Source organism: Rhinolophus ferrumequinum, chromosome 19 (assembly GCF_004115265.2).
Source record: "Rhinolophus ferrumequinum isolate MPI-CBG mRhiFer1 chromosome 19, mRhiFer1_v1.p, whole genome shotgun sequence".
In the NCBI taxonomy this organism is placed as follows: domain Eukaryota; kingdom Metazoa; phylum Chordata; class Mammalia; order Chiroptera; family Rhinolophidae; genus Rhinolophus; species Rhinolophus ferrumequinum.
The window spans coordinates 46,875,526-46,895,553 of NC_046302.1; the positions used below are offsets into that span (position 1 = coordinate 46,875,526).

The 20,028-nt window shown below is 46.6% G+C and overlaps 1 protein-coding gene across 6 annotated transcripts in view; it reads left to right on the forward strand.

The window, feature by feature from the left end:
• Positions 1-1,794: 1,794 nt before the first annotated feature.
• NEDD4L (NEDD4 like E3 ubiquitin protein ligase) overlaps positions 1,795-20,028 on the forward strand; it is a 313,861-nt gene continuing 295,627 nt past the window's right edge. For 2 of the 6 annotated variants that reach the window (XM_033135693.1, XM_033135694.1), the window contains exon 1: positions 1,795-2,119. In XM_033135693.1, coding sequence (XP_032991584.1) covers positions 2,072-2,119 — 48 coding nt within the window. In that variant the 5' untranslated portion in view covers positions 1,795-2,071. Of the gene's footprint in view, positions 2,120-10,579; positions 10,601-20,028 lie in introns of those variants that run through there. The other 4 variants (XM_033135697.1, XM_033135695.1, XM_033135698.1 and 1 more) reach the window with 4 other exon arrangements.

The following is a 20,028-nucleotide window of genomic DNA, read 5'->3' on the forward strand; positions in this document are numbered from 1 at the left end:
GAGGAGGAAGAGAGGAAGTATGAGGCAGCTCTACAGTTTCCCAGATCACAGGCCCTCACCCGAAGGTACAGCTTGGAACCGTGCACCTCCAGCTATCGGAGGGGTGTCCTGTGTAACTAGAAACTATAATTTTCTTTAAAAAAAAAATTTAAAGATTGCTTTTCCCTTCGTCTTTTAAACTACCCAAAGCTTGACAAAGAAAGGCCTGGCTAATGAGGGTTAAAAAAGCTGCGATTCCTATGTGGCTAGGAAAAATTGAATAGAGACCTGCCTTTCTAAATGCTTCATAGAGATGATTTTTTTTTTTTTCTCAGTTGGGCTTTTGTGGCATGTAAGTACTGTTGATTTAATGGCTCACGATTTGTAGAGAAGGTTTCTGAGTAGGGTGTTCACTGCATGGGGCTGAGTCTTGAAAGGAAACCCATTATATGGCACACGTTTTAAGCCGCAGTAACGTGGTTAGGGAAGCCAAGGAGAGCTTAAGTTAGGGTGGGTGTGCCACTTTTCTTTTGCAAACAATATAGCAGGGCGCACAGCACATTTTGTGTAAAGTAGATGGGGTCAGGCCTGATTCTTCTGAATCACGTGAGTTCTTTCTTAAACAACTTACTTGAATGAAGATCCTAAACGCACCCTGTTATTACCCAAGTACGCACTCTGATGTTTTCAAAGTCAAATGGTACGTTTGGCTTGTTTTCTTTTTGTACCCACAACTGCACTTCACATCTAAATTTAAGAAAGCCTTCCTGAAAAAGTCGGGTGATGAATTTCTTTCACTTATTTAGTCTCCGACTTCCTATAAATCTAAAGGATTAAATGAACTGCTTGCTAGAGAAACAGTAGCTGAGATGTGGAGAGAATCCTACGGGGGCAAATAAGACGTCGTAATGGTTTGCATACGCGGAGAAGAACCTCACACTTGAGTTTGATTTTTCACGTTGCGGCTCACAAATAAGCTGCCTTTTATTCAAAGAACCACGCTGTCTGTTTTCGAGTGGGTGGGTGTGTACTCAGAGCAGGCGCTGTTGGTTTTGTTCTCTGTAAGGTTGATACAGGCAGTGGCAACTCGCGGCCACGCCGGGGCAGCCTCTTCTCGGCTGGCGGCCCGGCCAGACGGACCGGCTCCGGGGAGCTGACAATGCAGCCAAGTCCGGCTTGCTGGGGTGGCCCGGGATATAAAGGGGTCTAGAAACATCCGTGTTTCCCCTTTTATCGATTACGGCGGCTCAAGGCTCTTGGTAAAAAGACCACAGGGAAAAGGAATGGACGGAGTGTTGTGTGTGTTTCTCGTGGAAAATGACTTCAGCGCCCCGAAATGCCCACCCCGCCCCCTCTCCCCAAAGCAGAGGGAAAGCGGGAGAGGAGGGTGGGTCAGCTGGGAAGGCCAGACCCGCACAGACACCCCTCCGCCGACCCGCCCCACCGCGCGGAGAGCCCGGAGGAACAGGGGAAAGCGCCTCCAGAGGCCCGGGGGTGGGGCGGCGTGGGCGTGGGCGCAGAACTCCGCCACCCCCGCGGCCCGCCGCCCAGCCCGGCCTCTGATTGGCTTGTGCCCGCCCCGGTGAGGCGGGGAGGGTCCCTTCTGGGCATCGGGTGGGAGGAGGCAGAGGAGGGGGCGGAGAGAGCAGGGGCCGGGAGGGAGCGAGCGAGCGAGGGGGCTGGCGAGCCGGGTTCCCGAGGACTGAGAGCAGGCTCCGCGCGGGCGGAGAGCGGCGGGGCGGAGAGCGGCGGGCGAGCGGGGCGGGAGGGGAGACGCGAGGCGCGGGCGCCGGGGAGGGGAAGCCCGGCGGGCTCCGCGCCGCCGCCGCGCGCTGGGAGAGGCGCGGAGGCTGCCGCCCGCTGCTCGGCGCGCTCTCTGGACTGGGAGCCCGCACGATCCCGCAGCCTCCCGGGAGGAAGCGGCGCCGGCAGCGGCCGGGACACGCGCGCCCGGGCTCCCTCACCTGCGGCGAGGCACGCGCGAGGCCGGGTGCTGGGCGGGCCGGCCCGGGAGGAGGAGTGCAGACCCGGCCCCCCGCATCGCAGCCCAGCCGCCCGGGAGCGCCTCCGACCCGCGCTGGGCGCCGGCTCCATGGCGACCGGGCTCGGAGAGCCAGTCTATGGACTTTCGGAAGATGAGGTGAGCGGCGCCCCCTTCCCGCCTGGGACTCCCTGGGGAGTTCCTGCCCCGGACTGGGCAAGGGGTGGGGATTGGGGCGATCCGAGGGGTGTGCGTCCCCCGCGCCTGCAGGGGAACCCAAACGCAAGAGCGTCCGGGAGCGGGGTGCCGGGGGGGTTGCTGTTCCGGTCTTTCCGCCCGGCTCCTGCGCCCCCTCCCCCCAGCCAAATGTATTGTTTGTAAATAAAGCGGCGCGGCGCCCTTGGAGCCGGGGTTCACTCGGCCGCTCCCCGCCTTTGGTGGAAGGCGGATGCGCTTCTGCTCGCGAGTTCCCCCTCCTGTCCCCGCCGCGTTTCCTGGGGCTTTTGGGCAACTTTCCGCCTCACGCTCCTGCAGCCCGGGAGTCCCCTGCTGTATGTTACGTCTGGGTGGGGGCTGGAGACCCGCGGCCCAGAGGAACCCGAATTGTCTTCCCCGGGAACTTTCTAACGTTCGTGTCAGCAAGTACTCTGACGCCTGTGTGTGCTTGCCACGGTGCGAGTCGGTGAACGTGTGGAGCGGTGTGTGCCTTTTTTCCCTGAAGAATCTAATGCCAGGAATTTGGATTTTTGGGGTCTTTTTTTGTGGGGGGAGGAGGTCTAGGATGGTGGCAGGTGCTCCTGGAAACTTGGAGGCAGCTTGCAGCCCTGCCATTTTTTTCCTTGCAAAGATCAAAGCCCGGCACCTCCAGGGTGGCTGGAGAGCCGAAAGCTCAATCGATCGCTTTTATTAATAAAGAAAATTAAATAAGCCACGCCCCGAAGGCTTCGGTTTGACTGGAAAGGGCTTTGTTTTCACCCTCGCCCTCTCCTCGCGGTTTCCCACTCCTCCCCTTTAGAAAGGATCCTGCTAAATCACTGCTTAGTCTCTCTCGCCCGGCCACACTCGGCTCTTATTGGTGTGTTGCTCTGCCAAAAAGGGGGGTGGGAGGCCTGTCGCTGGCGCGGCGTGACAGGCAGGCTGGATGGAGCAGGTAGGAGGGGTTTGCCATCTGGCGGGGCACGCGCTCAGGTCTGGCTCCCCTTTCGAGAGGTGAATTTACAACCCAGAAGCATTACTCAGCAGGGAGGTATTTCCTATCCTGGTTGTGCATTTCATGAAAAGTTGATGCCTGGCAATTCTAGGATTTCTGGATTTCTCTTTCTTCCTCTCCAGCTTCTTTCTTTTCTGAGGTCCCGTCTTTCTCTGCTGATGGGGGTGGGGTTCATGAAGAGGCTATTATCTGAAACATGCCCACGTTATGGCTTCTGTCTCACCAGCTTTCCTACTCTGGTACTCTGGTACAGTGCGTGCATGGGTGCTATTTAAGTGTGTAATGGAATAGGTATCTTGAAGTGGGGAGGATGTTTGGGGGTGTGACTTATTTTTCCCCTTAAGGATGCTAGTGAAAGCTTGTGGTATTTTATCAAAGAATGATCACAATGCAAATAACGTGCGATTTGCATTTTTGATTATTTTGCTGTGCTGTGCTTGTGTAAAGTAATTTCCCCTTTTTGTGCAGTTACCTGCAGATGGGTGAAAAGTAGCATTGCTTCTTTTGCCCAGGGGCGATTCTCCTCTTCCTGGCTTCTTTCCCCTTTGAGGAGCTTTCTCTTTCATTCTCTACTTCTCCATTTAATTAGCAGCAGTAGAGGGCAGGCAGTGAGCTTTTAGAAAGGTGCTGAGAAGCAGACATTCCTAAACAAAGGGCTTGAGGGATTGTGGAGGATGGAGACAGCTGCGTTTCGTCTTAGATCTTTAAAAAAACAATTACATGATTATTTTTCACAGCTCCCTGAAAAAAAAAATGATTTTACCAGTGTTTTGGGAAATGCAGCTGGGTAAATGCATGCATATCACTGTTATTCGTGCTTCGCTTACATTTACAGCTAGTGTCAGAATCTACCTAGAGTGCATCTTGCCACTTTTGTCTAGATGAGTTAATACTACTAAAGATTTTATTTGGTGTCTAGTGTGAAAGTGAAGGATGGAGTATAAAGAGAATGTGTGTGTGTGTGTGTGTATAAGTGGGTTCGCTTCTGCATGTTACTAGAGGGGTATTTGTGGCTGTATGGGGAATAGCAAGAGGTGATGAAGACAGTTTATTGGTGGATTGAGTGATGGCCATGTGGCTGGTACACTTTAGTTCCGCACACATTATATTACAAAAGACAAAAATCACATCTGTCCTTTTCAGCTTCTCCTACCAGTGACAAAATAAGGCAGGGCTGTTTTGATGATTTCACTGTTTGATGGTGTTTGCTTTTTATGGGAGGTTTCATGCTGTCAGGTTGCCCTTCGGAAAATCAGGGAATGCCTTCGTAGAATATTAACAAATTGCTTGTTGAGTTTGCATAGCTTGTTTTGTCTCCCTGCATTAGCCTGTGCAAGACAACAAATGGAAGATTTTAACAGCCTCTTAAAGTAGAATGCCTGATGAAACAAACTGCAGGGTTGTTTTTCCAAGGCGTGTTAACTATGGGTGCAAGTCAGTTCACACACTTGGTGTGCTGCAGACCATCACACGTAAAGATATTTCGATGGTTCTATAGAAGTTGTCCTATAAACCTCTTAGCAAAATAGACATCCATACTTAGTGAATTTTGTGTTTCCATTGGAGGTGGATGAAAAGCATCGTATGTTTGGAGTACACTTAGTTATATCCCATCTCAGAAAGACTAGCTCTAAGTACTGCTGATGATGAAGCATTGCATTAACCTAGAAAACAGCGGGCTGCCAAGACAGAGGGCATTGTTCCTACGTCTGTCCAGCTTGTAGAATGAAAGGGATGAAGTATGGGCTTTGCTGGTGCCAGTGCACGTGCTTGTTTGTTTATTGTTATGTGCCTTTCTGGCTGGGGTTCCTCTGGTGAATTATAGTTCATGTTCACCCTGATTTAAACCAGGTCAGTTTGGGTAACCAAATTTGAAGGCGCCATCAGATGAAGGATTTTTGGTGTTTGCAGGGATTAGCAAATTAACAAAACTTCTGATTCAGGGCCCAGGATCAGATTTGGTCTGGAATCAGAACCGTTTGGACTAGTTTCTGCATCTGGCTTGGTTCCATGGCTGGTGTTTATTTGGATTTTTGTTTTTGTTTTTTGGGCAATCTGTAGCACATTTTGGCATAGTTTACTCATGAATGTTACTGTTAACCTCCTGAAATCTTCTATTATAACATCTTAGAAAGGTATTGAAAAGATTTTCTAGTGGGTGAAAGTTTGAATGACAGCTTTCTTAGTAGATGTGGCATTTAAAATATTTTTGGTGGTTAGGATGAGGCAAATGGCATAGAAATGAAGGCCAGCCTGACTTGGGATGGTACTTTGACACCCTCCCTCCTTATTTTATACGAATAAGGATAGTTGGCCAATGTTTCATATGCTTTCTCTACACCTAGCACTGTGTTCAGCCTTTATGCACGTGCTGTCTCGTTTAATCCTCATAAGACCCCTATGAGGTGTAATATACAGATGAGGAATGGAGGCTCAGAGAGGTTAAGTGACATGCTTAAGGACACACAGCTAGTATGTCATGGAGTCAGGATTTGAACCCAGTTCTGTTGATTCCACAGCCCTAGTTTTAAATATGCTCCCTCTCTTCCAAGTATCTTGAAGGGTCTTCATAGTTACATTATTCAGGGTAATATAAGGTAGAGATAAATGTCAGGGGTTATAAACTGATGGCTTGTAGGCCAGAATTAATCAAGAGCCCTGTTTAGTATGGTGTCCACAGTGTTTTAAAGCTTGGGAATTTTCATGGAAAATGGTAAAAAATCTGACTTCATTGGGACTTCATTCTCACCTGGCAACAATTAGAGTGTCTGAATCGTGGCCTTGAGATGTGGCCCTTGTGCTGTAGTTGCCACCATGTCCAACTATTCCCTGTTGTCATAGGGAACTGCTCATTTGCATGTAACACTTTATCACAAACATTCAAGGTTAACCTTTGGCATAGATATCATATTTTAAGATGCTGTCAATTTTAAGATGCACCGTTATTTTGCTTTATGTATCACTATGAAAAAAAGAAAAAAATTGCTGTCACGCTATGATACACCATTGATTTTATGAAGCATCTTTATTTCAGAGATGTTAAAATATGAAAACAAGGTTGTTTTAGAATTCATGAATTTCTCTAATTAGAGACCTGTGCTAACTCTGGACCTTCAATTTCAATACCCCCAATCAGTCAACGCTTTTTAGTCAACTGCTAGCCAGATTTCTGCTTTGCCGTCTCTGAGAAATGTGCTAGAATAAGGGCAGTGCTCTTAAGTGGGCGTTACCAGAGAAGAAACAGGGAGCCTAGATGAGTCCTTAATTTATAAAAAGAGGTCCGTGAGTGTTTTCAAGAGATTACTTGGGAAACCTTGCGTGCTATCATCTTTGCAGTTGTGCAAAGTGGTCACAAGATTGCTTTCAGAAAGTACAGTTTCGGTATTGTTTGGCTCTAAAGGTGCATGCTGAAAGTCAGTTTTCTAGAGGAAGCTAAGACTTGCCCATTCATTCCAATTCCAAATGCCTGAGTCAGGCCTAGCGCCGCCGGTCTTTGTGCTGTGTACCCAGCACATGGGCGACTCCAGTTACAACCCGAGTCCTCACTGCTAACCTCTGGGACACAAACCCCCAAAGGGCCTAGGTTTTACTGTGACACTGCAAAGCAGGTTTTAACATGGGCAAAGATAATATATTGTGTTAAATTCTACTTACTCTCTTTCGATATTTTCTTTTCTTTAAGGATTCTATGGAATTTGTAGAAATTGACATTTTAATTTATATTCTGTTGACTTGTATCGTCAGGGTGTGTATTTGAAATATTTCATGATTGAAAAGTAGTTTCCTTAATTTAAGAAAAAAAAATAGTTTTGTTCAAAGGGGTGAAGACATGGGAAAATGGGAATCCACAGACAATTGCGGTTGCTTGACCACGCAGAACACAATTGAAAGGGAAGCCATTGACTGGTACTCGGTGTCTCCTCAATGCAGTGAGTGTCCACAGCCCAGGGAAACTTCTTGGAAAGTTGTTTTGGGATTCTGGGAGTGTCAATATGCTGATATATATTTAGGAGAAATACGAATGATGTCAAGGAAGACGTACATCCCTGATGTGAAGAATGGCTTTAGAATGTGACATCATCGCAGCAGTACTTTGGAGTTCCTGCTAAATTGCTTTTGCACTCACTGTGGGGGAGAGAAACTTCATGCTTATTGCTAATTTAATAACCTTTCTGTATTGTTCAGGTGTTTAAGTAATGTCATAAGTGACTGGTGGAAGAGGCTAAGTCATTTCTATTTGATAGATTGAGATCATATTAAAATTTTTTTTAAACTTCATTTAAGTGTGTTTTTCCAGGACCCATCAGCTCCAAGTCAAGTAGTTGTATCCCGCTAGTTGTGGAGGGCGCAGCTCACAGTGGCCACACCCTGGTGGTACGAGCATCGCGCTCTAACCAACTGAGCTAACCAGTCGCCCCCTAACATTTTTGTTTTGAGTTAAAAGATCTGTTTAACCAGATTTTATTGCTGGCTTTGAATTTTGGGTCCTAGATGACTGGCGACGGTAAAAAGAGATCCAACTTAAGAGTTTTCAAGTTTTTTGATGCTGTAGGTCTTTGAATAAGTGTTTTTGTCTTACTGATATATTTGTTAATTGTAGCAAATATATTTGTTAATATGTAGCAGACTACATGTTGATCTGGCAATCCATATTAAAGAGGATTTAAATAATATACAAGTAACATAATGATGATAAATATTAAGGTAGCAGGATTAATGGAGGGTGTGAGAAAGGAGACAAAATGTTATTGTTTGTTTTTACATTGTTTCTCTTCTAGGTCACAGTATAAACAAATGCATTTCATTTTCTGACTATAGGTGGCAATATTTGTACTGTTTAATGATTTTACTGTTGACTTGGGAGTTGCTTGCTGGTGGAATATGGAAATGAGAGCATAATTTAGAGATAAGGGTAAAGAAACTAGATTTAGAAAATAATATTTTCCTACAGACTAAAAAAAATCATTTAATAATAAAAACACCTAAAGTAATATTTCTCACTGTGGGCAGTCTCAGGAATCATCTATTTTCCAAGTTTTTCAAGGTTCCCCTTATCTAGGGTTTATTGAAATTTGGGAGAGTTTTAATTTTCAGGCATTTGGATTTGGAAAAAAAGTCCCCACAACATACAAACACAGAAAAAGTCCTTTGAGAACCACTGCCCTATCCTTTCTTCTTGGGTGTGTGGGGACTTCTAAATAATTCTAGTTCTGCTATACTTACCGTTCTACAATTGCTGCCATTGACTTTGAGAAGGAAGTAATAATTATCACCACTCCTGGGTATTTGATTGCTGGAGATATTCTTGATTCCTGATGCAAGACTGCAGCTCAAGTTCTGGAAGAGAGAAAAGCGACAGTGTAAAGATCTGGACCTTATTTCTTGAGTATATAGGCTCTCGTTATAGTTGCAATGTTTTGTTCTGAACCTGAGTGGCCTGAATGCTGATTATTACTGTAATACCTGTAGGTGACAAAAGCCATATTACTTAAGAGTGTCTGGGGTAACCAGCTTAAATCGACACTTTAGTCGACTTTTTGTCCCTGACTCCAGAGTCCTGTATTGATTCAGAACTTGCCAAGTTTAATGGGGAGGCTATCAGATTCCCTCGCTGTCATCAAGTTCAGTGTTTGGTGACTTCTTGGCAGGCAAGCATCCACTGAAAGATTTCGTATTCTTTTTATACCTCCTATTCACTAAGAAAAAAGGGATATTCGAAAGTGGATTTTTTTTTTTTTAATGTAAAATACTGGGCTGTGAAATCCACCTGGTGAAGGTGGGACTTGGAAGGGCTTGTAGGGATGGTGGTCCCCTGAAGGGGATGAACAAGCCCAGGAAGCCCAGGAATGGTCCCATTGCTGGTTAGGGTGGTATCCCGTCCCACACCCCCTTCTTCCCCTCCTTCCCCCACCCCCCCACCCGTGGCTTCCCAGGCATCTGAAGTGAAGTTTGGATGGATCGCTTGAGTGGCTCAGGCACGTGTCTACCCTCCAGTCTGTGCTGTCTCCCTCTGCATCTGATTGGGCACCTCCAGTCAAGGTGGTGACCCGGTGGTGCAGGGACAAGGGCCAGCGCCTTGCCTCTGATTCTTGGTCTTGCCTTTGTTCAACAGTTGTCATGTTTTAATAATATTTCCCATTTTTCAGCCTCATTCAAGGCCTGGCTCTTTTTGGTCTCCTTGGATGGTTCTGGACCATGTTTTATGATGTGTCTTCTAGAGCATTCTAGTATATATGCTGCTGAAGCGAGCACAACTTCTAGAGCATTTTGTGAAGTAGAATGAGAACCACAGTTGGGAAGGATGGCCAGCGCATTCTTACCTGGAGGGCACCTACCTGCATGGCTCCAGCGGAACATCTGTTTTAATGTTTTAAAATGCAAAATGAAACAGTTTTTTTGGTGCTCTCTCTGATTTCAAATTTTCTAGGTACATTTTGGCAACTCTGTTAGATATCACCCATATGAGGAGTCTAGTGAAGACAGGCTTGGGTCCCATAATGTAGGTGAAGATTGTCTCTACTAATTTTTCCTTTCGTTTAACTGAAGATGTTTGTATTGAATGAGTTCGTTTTTTTTTTAATATGTGTAAGTGTTTTTCTTTTAAATGCTGGAAGTCACTTTGATCTGGTTTTTCAGAAAACGAAAGTAAGCCTCATCTATTCAGATAATTATTTTGCTTAGTAAGTACTCGATATTAAGTATTAATGGAAAAACAAATGTGTGTACATGCATCCCACTGACTTAAAAGCTCCATATCCTTACGGATCTCCGAACTACCTGTAGAACACGAAAGATGGGAGTCTTGAAAATCTTGAAGCATGGGAGTGTTGAAAATCTTGTCCTTTATTTTCTAAGTCTCATGATTTTTCTCTAAGTTAGTAAGTGATTTATCTTTGGGTGTTATCATAATGCTACTGTGTTTCCCAGAAAATAAGACCTAGCTGGACAATCAGCTCTAATGCATCTTTTGGAGCAAAAACTAATATAAGAACCGGTCCTATTTTACTATAAGACCTGCTATAATATAATATAATATAATATAATATAATATAATATAATATATAATACCGGATCTTATATTAATTTTTGCTCCAAGAGACGCATTAGGGCTGATTGTCCGGCTAGGTCTTATTTTTGGGGAAACACGTAGCTTTATCTTTGGCAGTTTGGCTTAGAAAGCGGAAGGAGTGTGAGGTTTAAAGGAAAAGCAAACCAGAATCAGTTTGCTTTCTTTTGTCCTTTCTTCTTGTTCCGTTTGTGCTTCCGGTATTGTGTGTGTTAATTGGATGCAACCATAAAACCACCAGTGAGTTGGTTTTTCACCTTTGAACTGTCTATATTTCCTCCCTGCTTTTTAACACCAGAGGATAAGTGAATGTGACTCTTGAAGGTAGCTGTACCTAGAGGAAACTGAATGCTGTGTGTTGGTGGTGAGTTCTTCATTATGTTTGTGGTGGTAATTGAGAAACTGGTATGTGCCGTGTTGCCTGCCTTTGGAATAGCTGTCTTAATTTTCAGAGAATGTTCTTAGTGAAAGAGAACACTATAAGCTGAGAGTAAGACCCTTTTCCTTTATCCTTTGAAAAGTGAGGTAGTGAAGAGTATTGTACAGCCCTGGGGGGTGGTGGTTGGGGTAGGGAGATATTGCAGAATATTTAATAATGTGGAGATGTCAGTAATATAATATTCAGTGGAAAAAGTAGGTTACAAAACAGTGGGTGCACTGTTTATACAAAACAGTGGAATCCTTTTGTGGTTAAAAGTGTTTATGCATAGATAAAATGACTAGGAATATATCCCAGGATGTTAATGGGAGTTCTCTTTGAGTAAAGGGATCACAAGTAATTTTCATATCTTTTTTGCTTGCTTACATTTTCTGTATTTCTACAATGAACCCTTTTTTTTTTTTTTCTTAAAATAAAAGTAAGTTTAAAAGCGAGGAAGAAGGAAACCTCCCAAATGCATGTACTTCAAGCTTCAGGTAAAAATTAGAGCAGTTGTTCAGTACAAATATTGATAGTGTTTGTTCAGTTGAACGTGTGTTTATCAAGGGCCCACTTTGTGCTTTGTGGCTAAGGATTTCAAGGTCATTGTCTTGCCACACTTGCCTTTTAGGAGCTCACCATCAAGGTGGGAAAGTGGAAGGATAGATAAAGGGTTGAATATTTTTCAGAAAAAGTGACTTGTAAGTTGGATTTTTTTTTGCCACTTGCGGCGTGCAAAATATTAGGTTGGTGCAAAAGTAATTGGTGGTTTCGCAATTTTTTTATAACCTTTTAAACCGCAATTACTTTTTTAAAAAAAACTTTTATTTTTATTTTTATAGGGGAATAGTGTGTTTCTCTGGGGCCCATCAGCTCCAAGCTGTTGTTCTTCATTCTAGTTGTGGAGGGCGCAGCTCACTGGCCCATGTGGGAATTGAACCAGCAGCCCTGTTGTTCAGAGCTCGTCCTCTAACCAACTGAGCCGTCCGGCCGCCCTAAACCACAATTACTTTTGCACCAACCTAATAGATGTTTCATTTTCTCTACTGTGGACAGTTAATTTTGTATTTTTATTCTTCTTTGCACTACAGTTGCTTAAATGTAATTTAAACCTTTAGTAGTGTGAAAATTTTTTGTGTGTACTCTGAAAAGTGTGGCCTGTGATCAAACTCAAATCTGTTTCTCTTTATTTTAGTTTTCTTCAGTTTTGAGTTAGAGGTCTTGTTATTACCTGACTGCAGCATTAAATAGGTTTAGATGTCAAAATGATAGCCGTGCATAGCTGTAGTCATTGGTACAGCTACCTAAGTGGCCAGAAGTATTTCTCATTTTGACTTCGACAGGTGTTGGTACCTCCTAGAATATGTTTCATGGTGGTCCCTTCCTGAACAAAAGGGGGAAGGTAGTAAATAACATGTTATGTCTAGTCTGAGACTTGTCTTTATCACCTCCACCTCTTGAGTCTTTTAATATTTCTGAAATAAGGATACAACTTATGATGGATATGTGTGTTTAATGTGATGGTGGATTCTTTGCACTCACACCACACCCCCCTATTCTCCCCATTCCCCCAAAGTTATAGCTCATAGGTGATGGGGATCTTAGAATTGTAGCACTTGAGTTGGCCAGTCTCAGTTTGCGTAGTATGGTGGCCCATGTATTATGATTGATTATTGATAGTTGTCATGGAGACTATAACCGTATCTGTCTTGTTAAGGTTAAGATGTGTCTCAGTTAAGATGTGTCTCTTAAGGAGTGCTCCCCTGGACACTAAGGACGTGAGCCAGCTCACTGATGTCATCAAGGAATCAAGTTCTTTTCTCTACTATCTACAGTCTGGCCCCTTTCAGAGGCCTTATTGGTCTGAGGCTGGCTGCCCGTGGCAGTCAGAGCTCTGTTCTTTTCTTTCTTTTTTTTTCACTTGCAGAGGAAAGAGAATGGCTTCCTGTGGCTTTCTCTTAAGATTAAGGACATCTCTTCCTAGAATTACTCAGGAAATCTCTTGTGTCTCGTTGGCCCATGGAGGTTTAGATCTGCTCACCATCCGTCAACCAGCCATTGAGAAGGAGGGCGTGCAATTGCCTTGATTGCCTTAATGGTCCATTCCCTGAGCTGGGGTGAAGTCCATGATGACGCCACAGACCACCTGTTGGATAATGCATCCACACTCCGATCTGTACACCTTCAGAAAATGCCCATGGCTTCATGAAAGCACACTCTCCCTTTCCCCAGGGAGGCAACCCAAATATTCGCCTAAGGTTGGGAGACTGCATAATACATGGTCCCTTCTCTTAAACCTGAAAGGAGGCTTTTTTCCCCAATGGTGTGGTGACTCATGGCTGAATGGGTTATGCCCCCCAAAAAAACATCTGGCCTACAATGGTGAAGAGGGAACAGGATACTGCAGTAAACCTCCCATTTGGAGAAGGGGAAAAAAGAAAACTCAGTGTGGTAGCTGGGAGAACAGGAAGAGCAAGGAGTCCTTGCCTTGGTCAGCCAGCCTGGCAGCTTCTGGCTCTGCTGGATTATGTCCAGTGTGAGACTCTCTCTTGGTCCTTTTCCTCTGTAGCTGCACCTGGATGGGACGGGCACTGGCAGAGGGGTCCTGCTTGGGGCTTCAGGGTTGTTTGTGGATTGAACAGCCATTGGCTGAAATCATGCTCCCATGAAAACTTAGGATCCTGGTTTGTTTGCTTCCAGTCAATTCCTTGGGCTGGTAAAGACAGCCAGTGATCTTATCTAGTTAGAAGAAGTCTGCAGTTCTGGGAATTTCCTTGTCTTAGCGACAGGTCTTTTTTTTTTCCCCTTTCCTCCCCTTCTTCCGCTCCCCCCACCATTCCGGTTCAAGCTCCTGGCAGTAGCCGACGTCTCCAGGGAGAGCCATTGTTCACAGTCTTAGCTGTAGAGGGCGCAGCTCACTGGCTCCTATGGGAATTGAACTGGCGACCTCGACATTAGGAGCACTGCGCTCCAACCACCTGAGCCACCGGGCCGGCCCTGCGACAGGTCTTTATACCCTGTTTATCCCTGTTGCTTCTGCCTCGAGGCAATTTTAAAATAGCCTTTAATGAAGAGGCACACAGTTTGGGTCCAAGAGACAACAGGGGCACTTGAAGCCATTCTGCCTTTGCTCTTCCTTTTCAGAATGATCACCTACCCCAAGCTAGGCTTGTGGGACTTACAGGACCTTCTACCCACCCCACCCCACCCCACCCCACCACACCCCACCACACCCCACCACACCCCACCCCCACCTCAGCCATTGAAATTTTATTTATAGCACTTATTTTTGTACAAAATCGGTGAAGTTAGGGCTCTTGATTGCAAGCAGCAGTGACTGATTCTGCTGAATGGAAGCAGAAAAGGATTTACTGAAGGCATTTTGCAAAGCACAGAAGTACCTGTAACAGCTGGAGAGCCAGGCCTGGACGGCAGTTAGGAGCCAAGGGAGGCTGGGCACCCAGCATCGTAGCCAAAAAACCCAGGAACCATCCCACCAGGCCCCGGGGCTCCCGGACACTGCATGCCATCCATGACACTGCGCCACGTCTGTGTGGGTGCTGTGAGTCGATGCTCCTCTCACTGTAGCTGCATCAGCTCTCTTTCCTACCTGTGTTGGGGGTCCACAAAACCTGTCTCAGGCACAATGATTCAATAGAAGGACTCACGAGACCCAGAGATTGTTACATGCAGTTACGTTTTATGATAGAGAAAGGATAAGAAAGCAGAATAGGCAACGGGAAAAGACACATGGAGTGAAGTTTGGAGGAAACCAGGTACAAGCGTCCAAGAGTCCTCTCCCAGAGGCATCACACAGGATGTACTGAATTCCTCTTGAAACAATTGTGACAACGGGGGTGACATGCTATCTACAGGGAATCTCAGAGACTCGATGCCCGAGGCTTTTACTGGGGACTGATCATGGATGTGCCTTTTGCCTAGCACATACTAAAATTCCGGATTCCCAGAAGGAAAGCAGGTGTTCATAAACCACGTGGTTCCCACACAGTGTAGGCACACTTATCATTTAGGGGAATGGTTCATATCAGTGGAGGGAGCAGCTTACCATTCAAGTTTTCAGAAGCCAGCCTGGAGCCAACCTTGCAAGCAGGCCTTTCTAAGGATAGCAGTCTCAGGCCTGCTATGCAAATTCTTGCAAATTCTTTTCTGCTCCCCGACCTCTTTGAGTCCCTGGTGCGAAGGCTCAGACAGGAGCTTCTGATTGGCTGACCACAATCATGTGCTTACAACCCTTGCTGCTGGGGGAGGGGTGTGAGAGGTTTGTTTCCTCTCCGTTTCAAGTTTTGGTTTCTGTGGTGGGAGGTGGGGACCAGCTTCCTATCCAAACACTGTGGGAAACCCCAAACATAGGAAGTGGTTTCAGATGCTGGTCAGCCCCGCCTCCCTGTCCCCAAAAGAAAACCCCTCTAAGTGCGAATCAGGCCCGACATAAATGTGGAATTAACGGTCACAGTCGTGAGGCTAGGTGGTGGTGTGTGACTTGAATGTTTGCCACTCCTGCATCAGGGAGAGGCTTTGACATGTTTTTGCAAATGTTGTGTCCTGGAGGAGGGGAGGTAGAGTGCACCCCAGGTTCTGTAGAGGTGCTGCTGCTCTCCAGGAACTGACTCTAAGGGGGATACAGCAGTGCAGGTGAGGCCAGCTACTCAAGGTTTGGGGACAGAATATTCCAGGTGGGAATAGCAAACACAAAGGCCCTGAGATAGGAACAGTCTTGAGGGGCAGAAAGAAAATCACCATGGCTGGAGCATGGGGGCGGGGCGGGGGGGTCCGGCAGGCAGTGAGGTCAGAGAAGGGGACAGAGGAAAGACCTGGAGGACCCCGACAGCCGCTGTGGAGGGCTGGGTTTTCTCAGCACAGTGGGCAGCTGTGGGAGGGTTTTCAGCAGAGGAGTAACAGGATCTCATTTGTGACTTGAAGTGACTCTTGAAGAAAGGATTGTTGGGGGAAGGACAAGAAGGAAAGCAGGGAGACCAGTCAAGAAACTCTGGTTCTAGGTGGTTAGGAGGTGGGATCAAACCCGGGCACGGCAAAGTGTGGTGAAATGGGTGGGTTTCACATATATCTTGGAGGAAGTCTCTGGGACTTGGTAAGACAGATAGGGAGATGTTCGTCACCTAGGATTTGGGCATGAGCAATTAGGTGGAATGTCAGTTGCTGAGAGGAAGACTGTGGAGGAACCAGATGGGGGGGGGAAGTGGGGAAATCAAAAAGTCTGTTAGATTAGGTTAAGAGTAACATACCCAGTAAGTGTCAGGGAGTGCCCGCAGGCAGGTAGATACAAACGTCTGGAACCCAGTGGAGCCCTGGGGGCAGGATGGGACCTTGTGGTCCTTCGCATGTGCGGAAATTGAGACCAGGGGAAGGGATGAGGATTACACAGGGCAAGAGAAAGTTGGCTGCCCTCTCCCCTCTCACAGAGTGTGGTCCCAGGAAGGGGGGTCCCAGGGAGGGGGACTGGGAGGCATGTTCAGAGCTGGAGCACAGGTGGTAGGACAGGGAGGGGCACGGATTGGGGGATTTGGCGAGGCTGGTGCCTTGGTGATCTGGACAAAAGCTGTGTTGGGAGGGTGGGAATGGACGCCCCCTGGAGGAGAGGAATGAAATTTGAGGCTGTGGAGGGGACTCTTCGAAGGAATTTGGCTGTGAAGGGAGTGGAGAAGCAAGGCTGCAGCTAGGCAAGGACACGGGTCCCGCAGGGTGTTTTTTCCCCTCAAGTTGGGAGATACCAGAGTGTGTGTGTACGTGGCAGAGAGGGAGAAATTGATGCCCGAAGTGGATGTGCTTGTACGGTGAGGTTGGAGCGAATGCCTGGTGACCCGCTGTTAGGTGCTTTGAAATCGTCTTTGATTGTGTTGGCATAAGTGATCCTCTAGTTGTCGCAAGCTAGAGACAAGACAGAAATGGACTTAATACGTCAACGACGTCCTCCACCCAGCGAAGGCCAAATAACCGCGTGACTGGCCGTGTGAATGTGACTTTCCCTCTCCAGTTAAAAAGACGTGGGAGAATTGAGTCAACATCAAAACCCGACTCTGGTGGCAAGCTGTTTGGAATCCCAGGGAACCAGCTTGGTGGCAGCGAGCGCCATAGGATGTAGACCTAGTTTTATGCTTCTGTAAGTGAAATAACAACCCAAAGATGGAAGTCAGCATGGAGAGGAGATTTGAGAGAATTTCTTTTCCCTTTTGAACTGAATGTTAAGCTTGAGAAGTTCTGTTCTAATTAATGGTTGCTAACCATAGTTCACTGCCTGGTGTCATCTGACTGTTTGAAACCTTTGTATAGTCTTATATTTTATATATTCTGTTAAGCAACTTCAGCCTTGTTAGAATGAGCTTCGTCTTAATACACAAAAAAAAGAAGATGAATAATTATCGGAAGGGACAGGAATATCTAATAATAGACAATTTTACGAATAGGAGGGAGGTGGGTTGGAAAGTCCCAAATTTCATAACATCTCTGTCACTCAGGAGGAGTGACGTCTCAGTTTACCTGTCTGGCTGTGACTGTAACACCTGGGCAACAAGGACACTGCCCTTCTTTGCCAGGTAGACTTAATCGTGGAGTCTGCAAGATGATGGTTTCAAGCACAGGTGCTCTGGTACGGGCAGTGGCAGTGTCTTGCCCTTTTAAGAATCTGAAGGGATGAGGGTGGAGGGAACCCAGTGTAAACCGTCTAAGGTGAGTCTGTATCCTTCCTCTGTTGAACATGTTTGCCTCTTTTGAGGCTTGGAGAGGCAGGAGGTCTTTCCCCTTAGAATTTTGAGGGAAGGAGGATAGTTCAGAGTAAAATTCTAAGTCATGATACATTCTAAGACTAGGCAAAAGGAAGAGTAACGTGTTGCATGTACAAATTCGGATTCAATAAGATCTTAAAAATGTTTTTGACCAACTGACCCGATGAGATAGCCTACTCTGAGACTTTGGCTTAAATGGAGTGAACACTCAGGGCCTGATACTGTGCTGGGGGTGACATCACCTTGCTCTGCGGAGGGTGTGGTCTATTGGAGACAGGCAGATAAACCACCACTGCTCTTTGCGGCCAGGGAAATAGTAGAAATAACTGTGCAGGATGGTGCTGTTGAACCTGGGCTGTGAAGGAGGGTGGAAAAGACAGCGTGTCCAGCGTCCAATAGTGACCCGTGAGCGGAGTTTTAGATAAAAATAAAGTAAGCTCACAGCTAGAATTTGAGCATTTTCTATTTGCTAGGTGCTGACATAACTGTCTCACAAAAACTAACTTACATAATCATGTCAAACAGCGCTTTGAAGTGGATACTTTGATCCTTTCAGTTGGGGAAACTGAGGCACAAAGAGGTGTAAATACCTTGTACTGAGGTCACAGAGCTAGTAAGTGACAGAGCCAGGACTTGATCCAAGGCTTTCTGGCTCCAGAGCCCGTGGGTGGAACCACCCAGTGGGTGTGTCAGAGGAGTGCTTTTGGCGGGGAGGGACATCCAGGGACGCCTGGGTGGCCAAATTGAAAGCCAAAGGAGGAAGTGGCTGTGTGTGAACAGCCTTGTGGACCTTGTCAAGGGGCTGGGACGTTTTTCTCTGAGGCACTTCGAGAAACCTGTTTCCATCTGTGCCTTTCTCTCATTCACCACACGGTGTGGGGAACATGGATTTGAGGTGGGCGACAGCGTGAGGTCCCACAGCTGGCCAGGCAGCACTGGTGGTGATGACAGGGAAACAAGCGAGGGGGATAAATGCAGGAGGTATTTAGGAGGCGATGGCATTAGGTTTGGTTATGGCTTGATTAGGTGAGGAAAAGGAAGGAGTCTAGAATAATCTCACAGATTTCTTGTTTCAGGACCACGTAAGTGGGAGGAAGGGAAGAAACCTGCATTTATCAAATACCTAGTGCAGTGGTTCTAAACTGGGGTATATTTTGTGTCCCCGTTCCTCCCCGTCCCCCACAGCCCCCCGCCCCAGCATTTGGCAATGACTGGAGAGTTTTTTTTTTTTAAAGGACTTTATTGGGGAACACTGTGTACTTCCAGGGCTTTTTTTTTCCAAGTCAAGTTGTTGTCCTTTCAATCTTAGTTGTGGAGGGTGCTGTTCAGCTTCAAGTTGTTGTCCTTTCAGTCTTAGTTGTGGAGGGCACAGCTCAGCTGCAGGTCCAGTTGCCATTGCTAGTTGCAGGGGGCACAGCCATCCCTTGCGGGAGTTGAGGTATCGAACTGGCAACCTTGTGGTTGAGAGCCCGCGCTCCAACCAACTGAGCCATCCAGGAGCCGGGAGGCAGCTCAGCTCAAGGTGCCGTGTTCAATCTTAGTTGCAGGGAGTCCCATCCCTTTGGGACTCCAGGAGTTGAACCGGCAACCTTGTGGTTGAGAGCCCACTGGCCCATGTGGGAATCGAACAGGCAGCCTTCGGAGTTAGGAGCAAGGAGCTCCAACCTCCTGAGCCACCGGGCCGGCCCCGAGACTTTTTTTTTTTAAAGGGGGAACTTTTTTAAAAAAATTTTATTGGGGAATATTGGGGAACAGTGTGTTTCTCCAGGGCCCATCAGCTCCAAGTCATTGTCCTTCAATCTAGTTATGGAGGGCGCAGCTCAGCTCCAAGTCCAGTCGCCGTTTTCAATCTTTAGTTGCAGGGGGCGCAGCCCACCATCCCATGCGGGAATTGAACCAGCAACCTTGTTGCTGAGAGCTCGCTCTCTAACCAGCTGAGCCATCCGGCAGCCCCATGACTGGAGACATTCTTGGTTGTCACAACTTCGGAGGATGCTCCTGGCTCCCAGCAGGTAGAGGCCGGGATGTTGATGCTGAACAGCCTACGATGCACGGGACAGCCCCCACTGCAAAGCAGTATCAGGCCCCAAATGCCCGTAGTGACGAGGGTGCGAAACCCTGCTCTACTCCATACCAGTTTTACATGGTGGTTTCATTTAATCCAGGAACATCATGTGAGATTGTAAGTACCATGTTGTGTGTCTTTCAGATGAGAAAAGCAAGGCTTAGAGAGGACAGGTCCCTTGGCCAAAGCCACAGAGCTTGTAAATGGCAGAGTTTAAACCCAGGTCTCCTCGTATATCAAAATCCAGATGTACTCTTCAGTTCTCACCACTGCTTACGTTTTCAGCAGTGCTGCAAAGGAAGAGGCATGTGCTGGATTGTGGGTTCTTTTTCTGTAGTACTGGCTCCAGACTGGAGGAGGCAGGAAAGAAGGTGGCTTTTTATACTCAGCTCTGTATAGGATTGAATTTTCCAATCCTGAAGGTCTTACTGCAGGGAGTTCACAGACATTATCATCATTTAGGCGTTGGTTTACCCCTGCAAATATAAAAATGGGAACACATACCATCTTTTCCTTTAAAAATACTGTTAAATTAAGGCAAGGTGAAA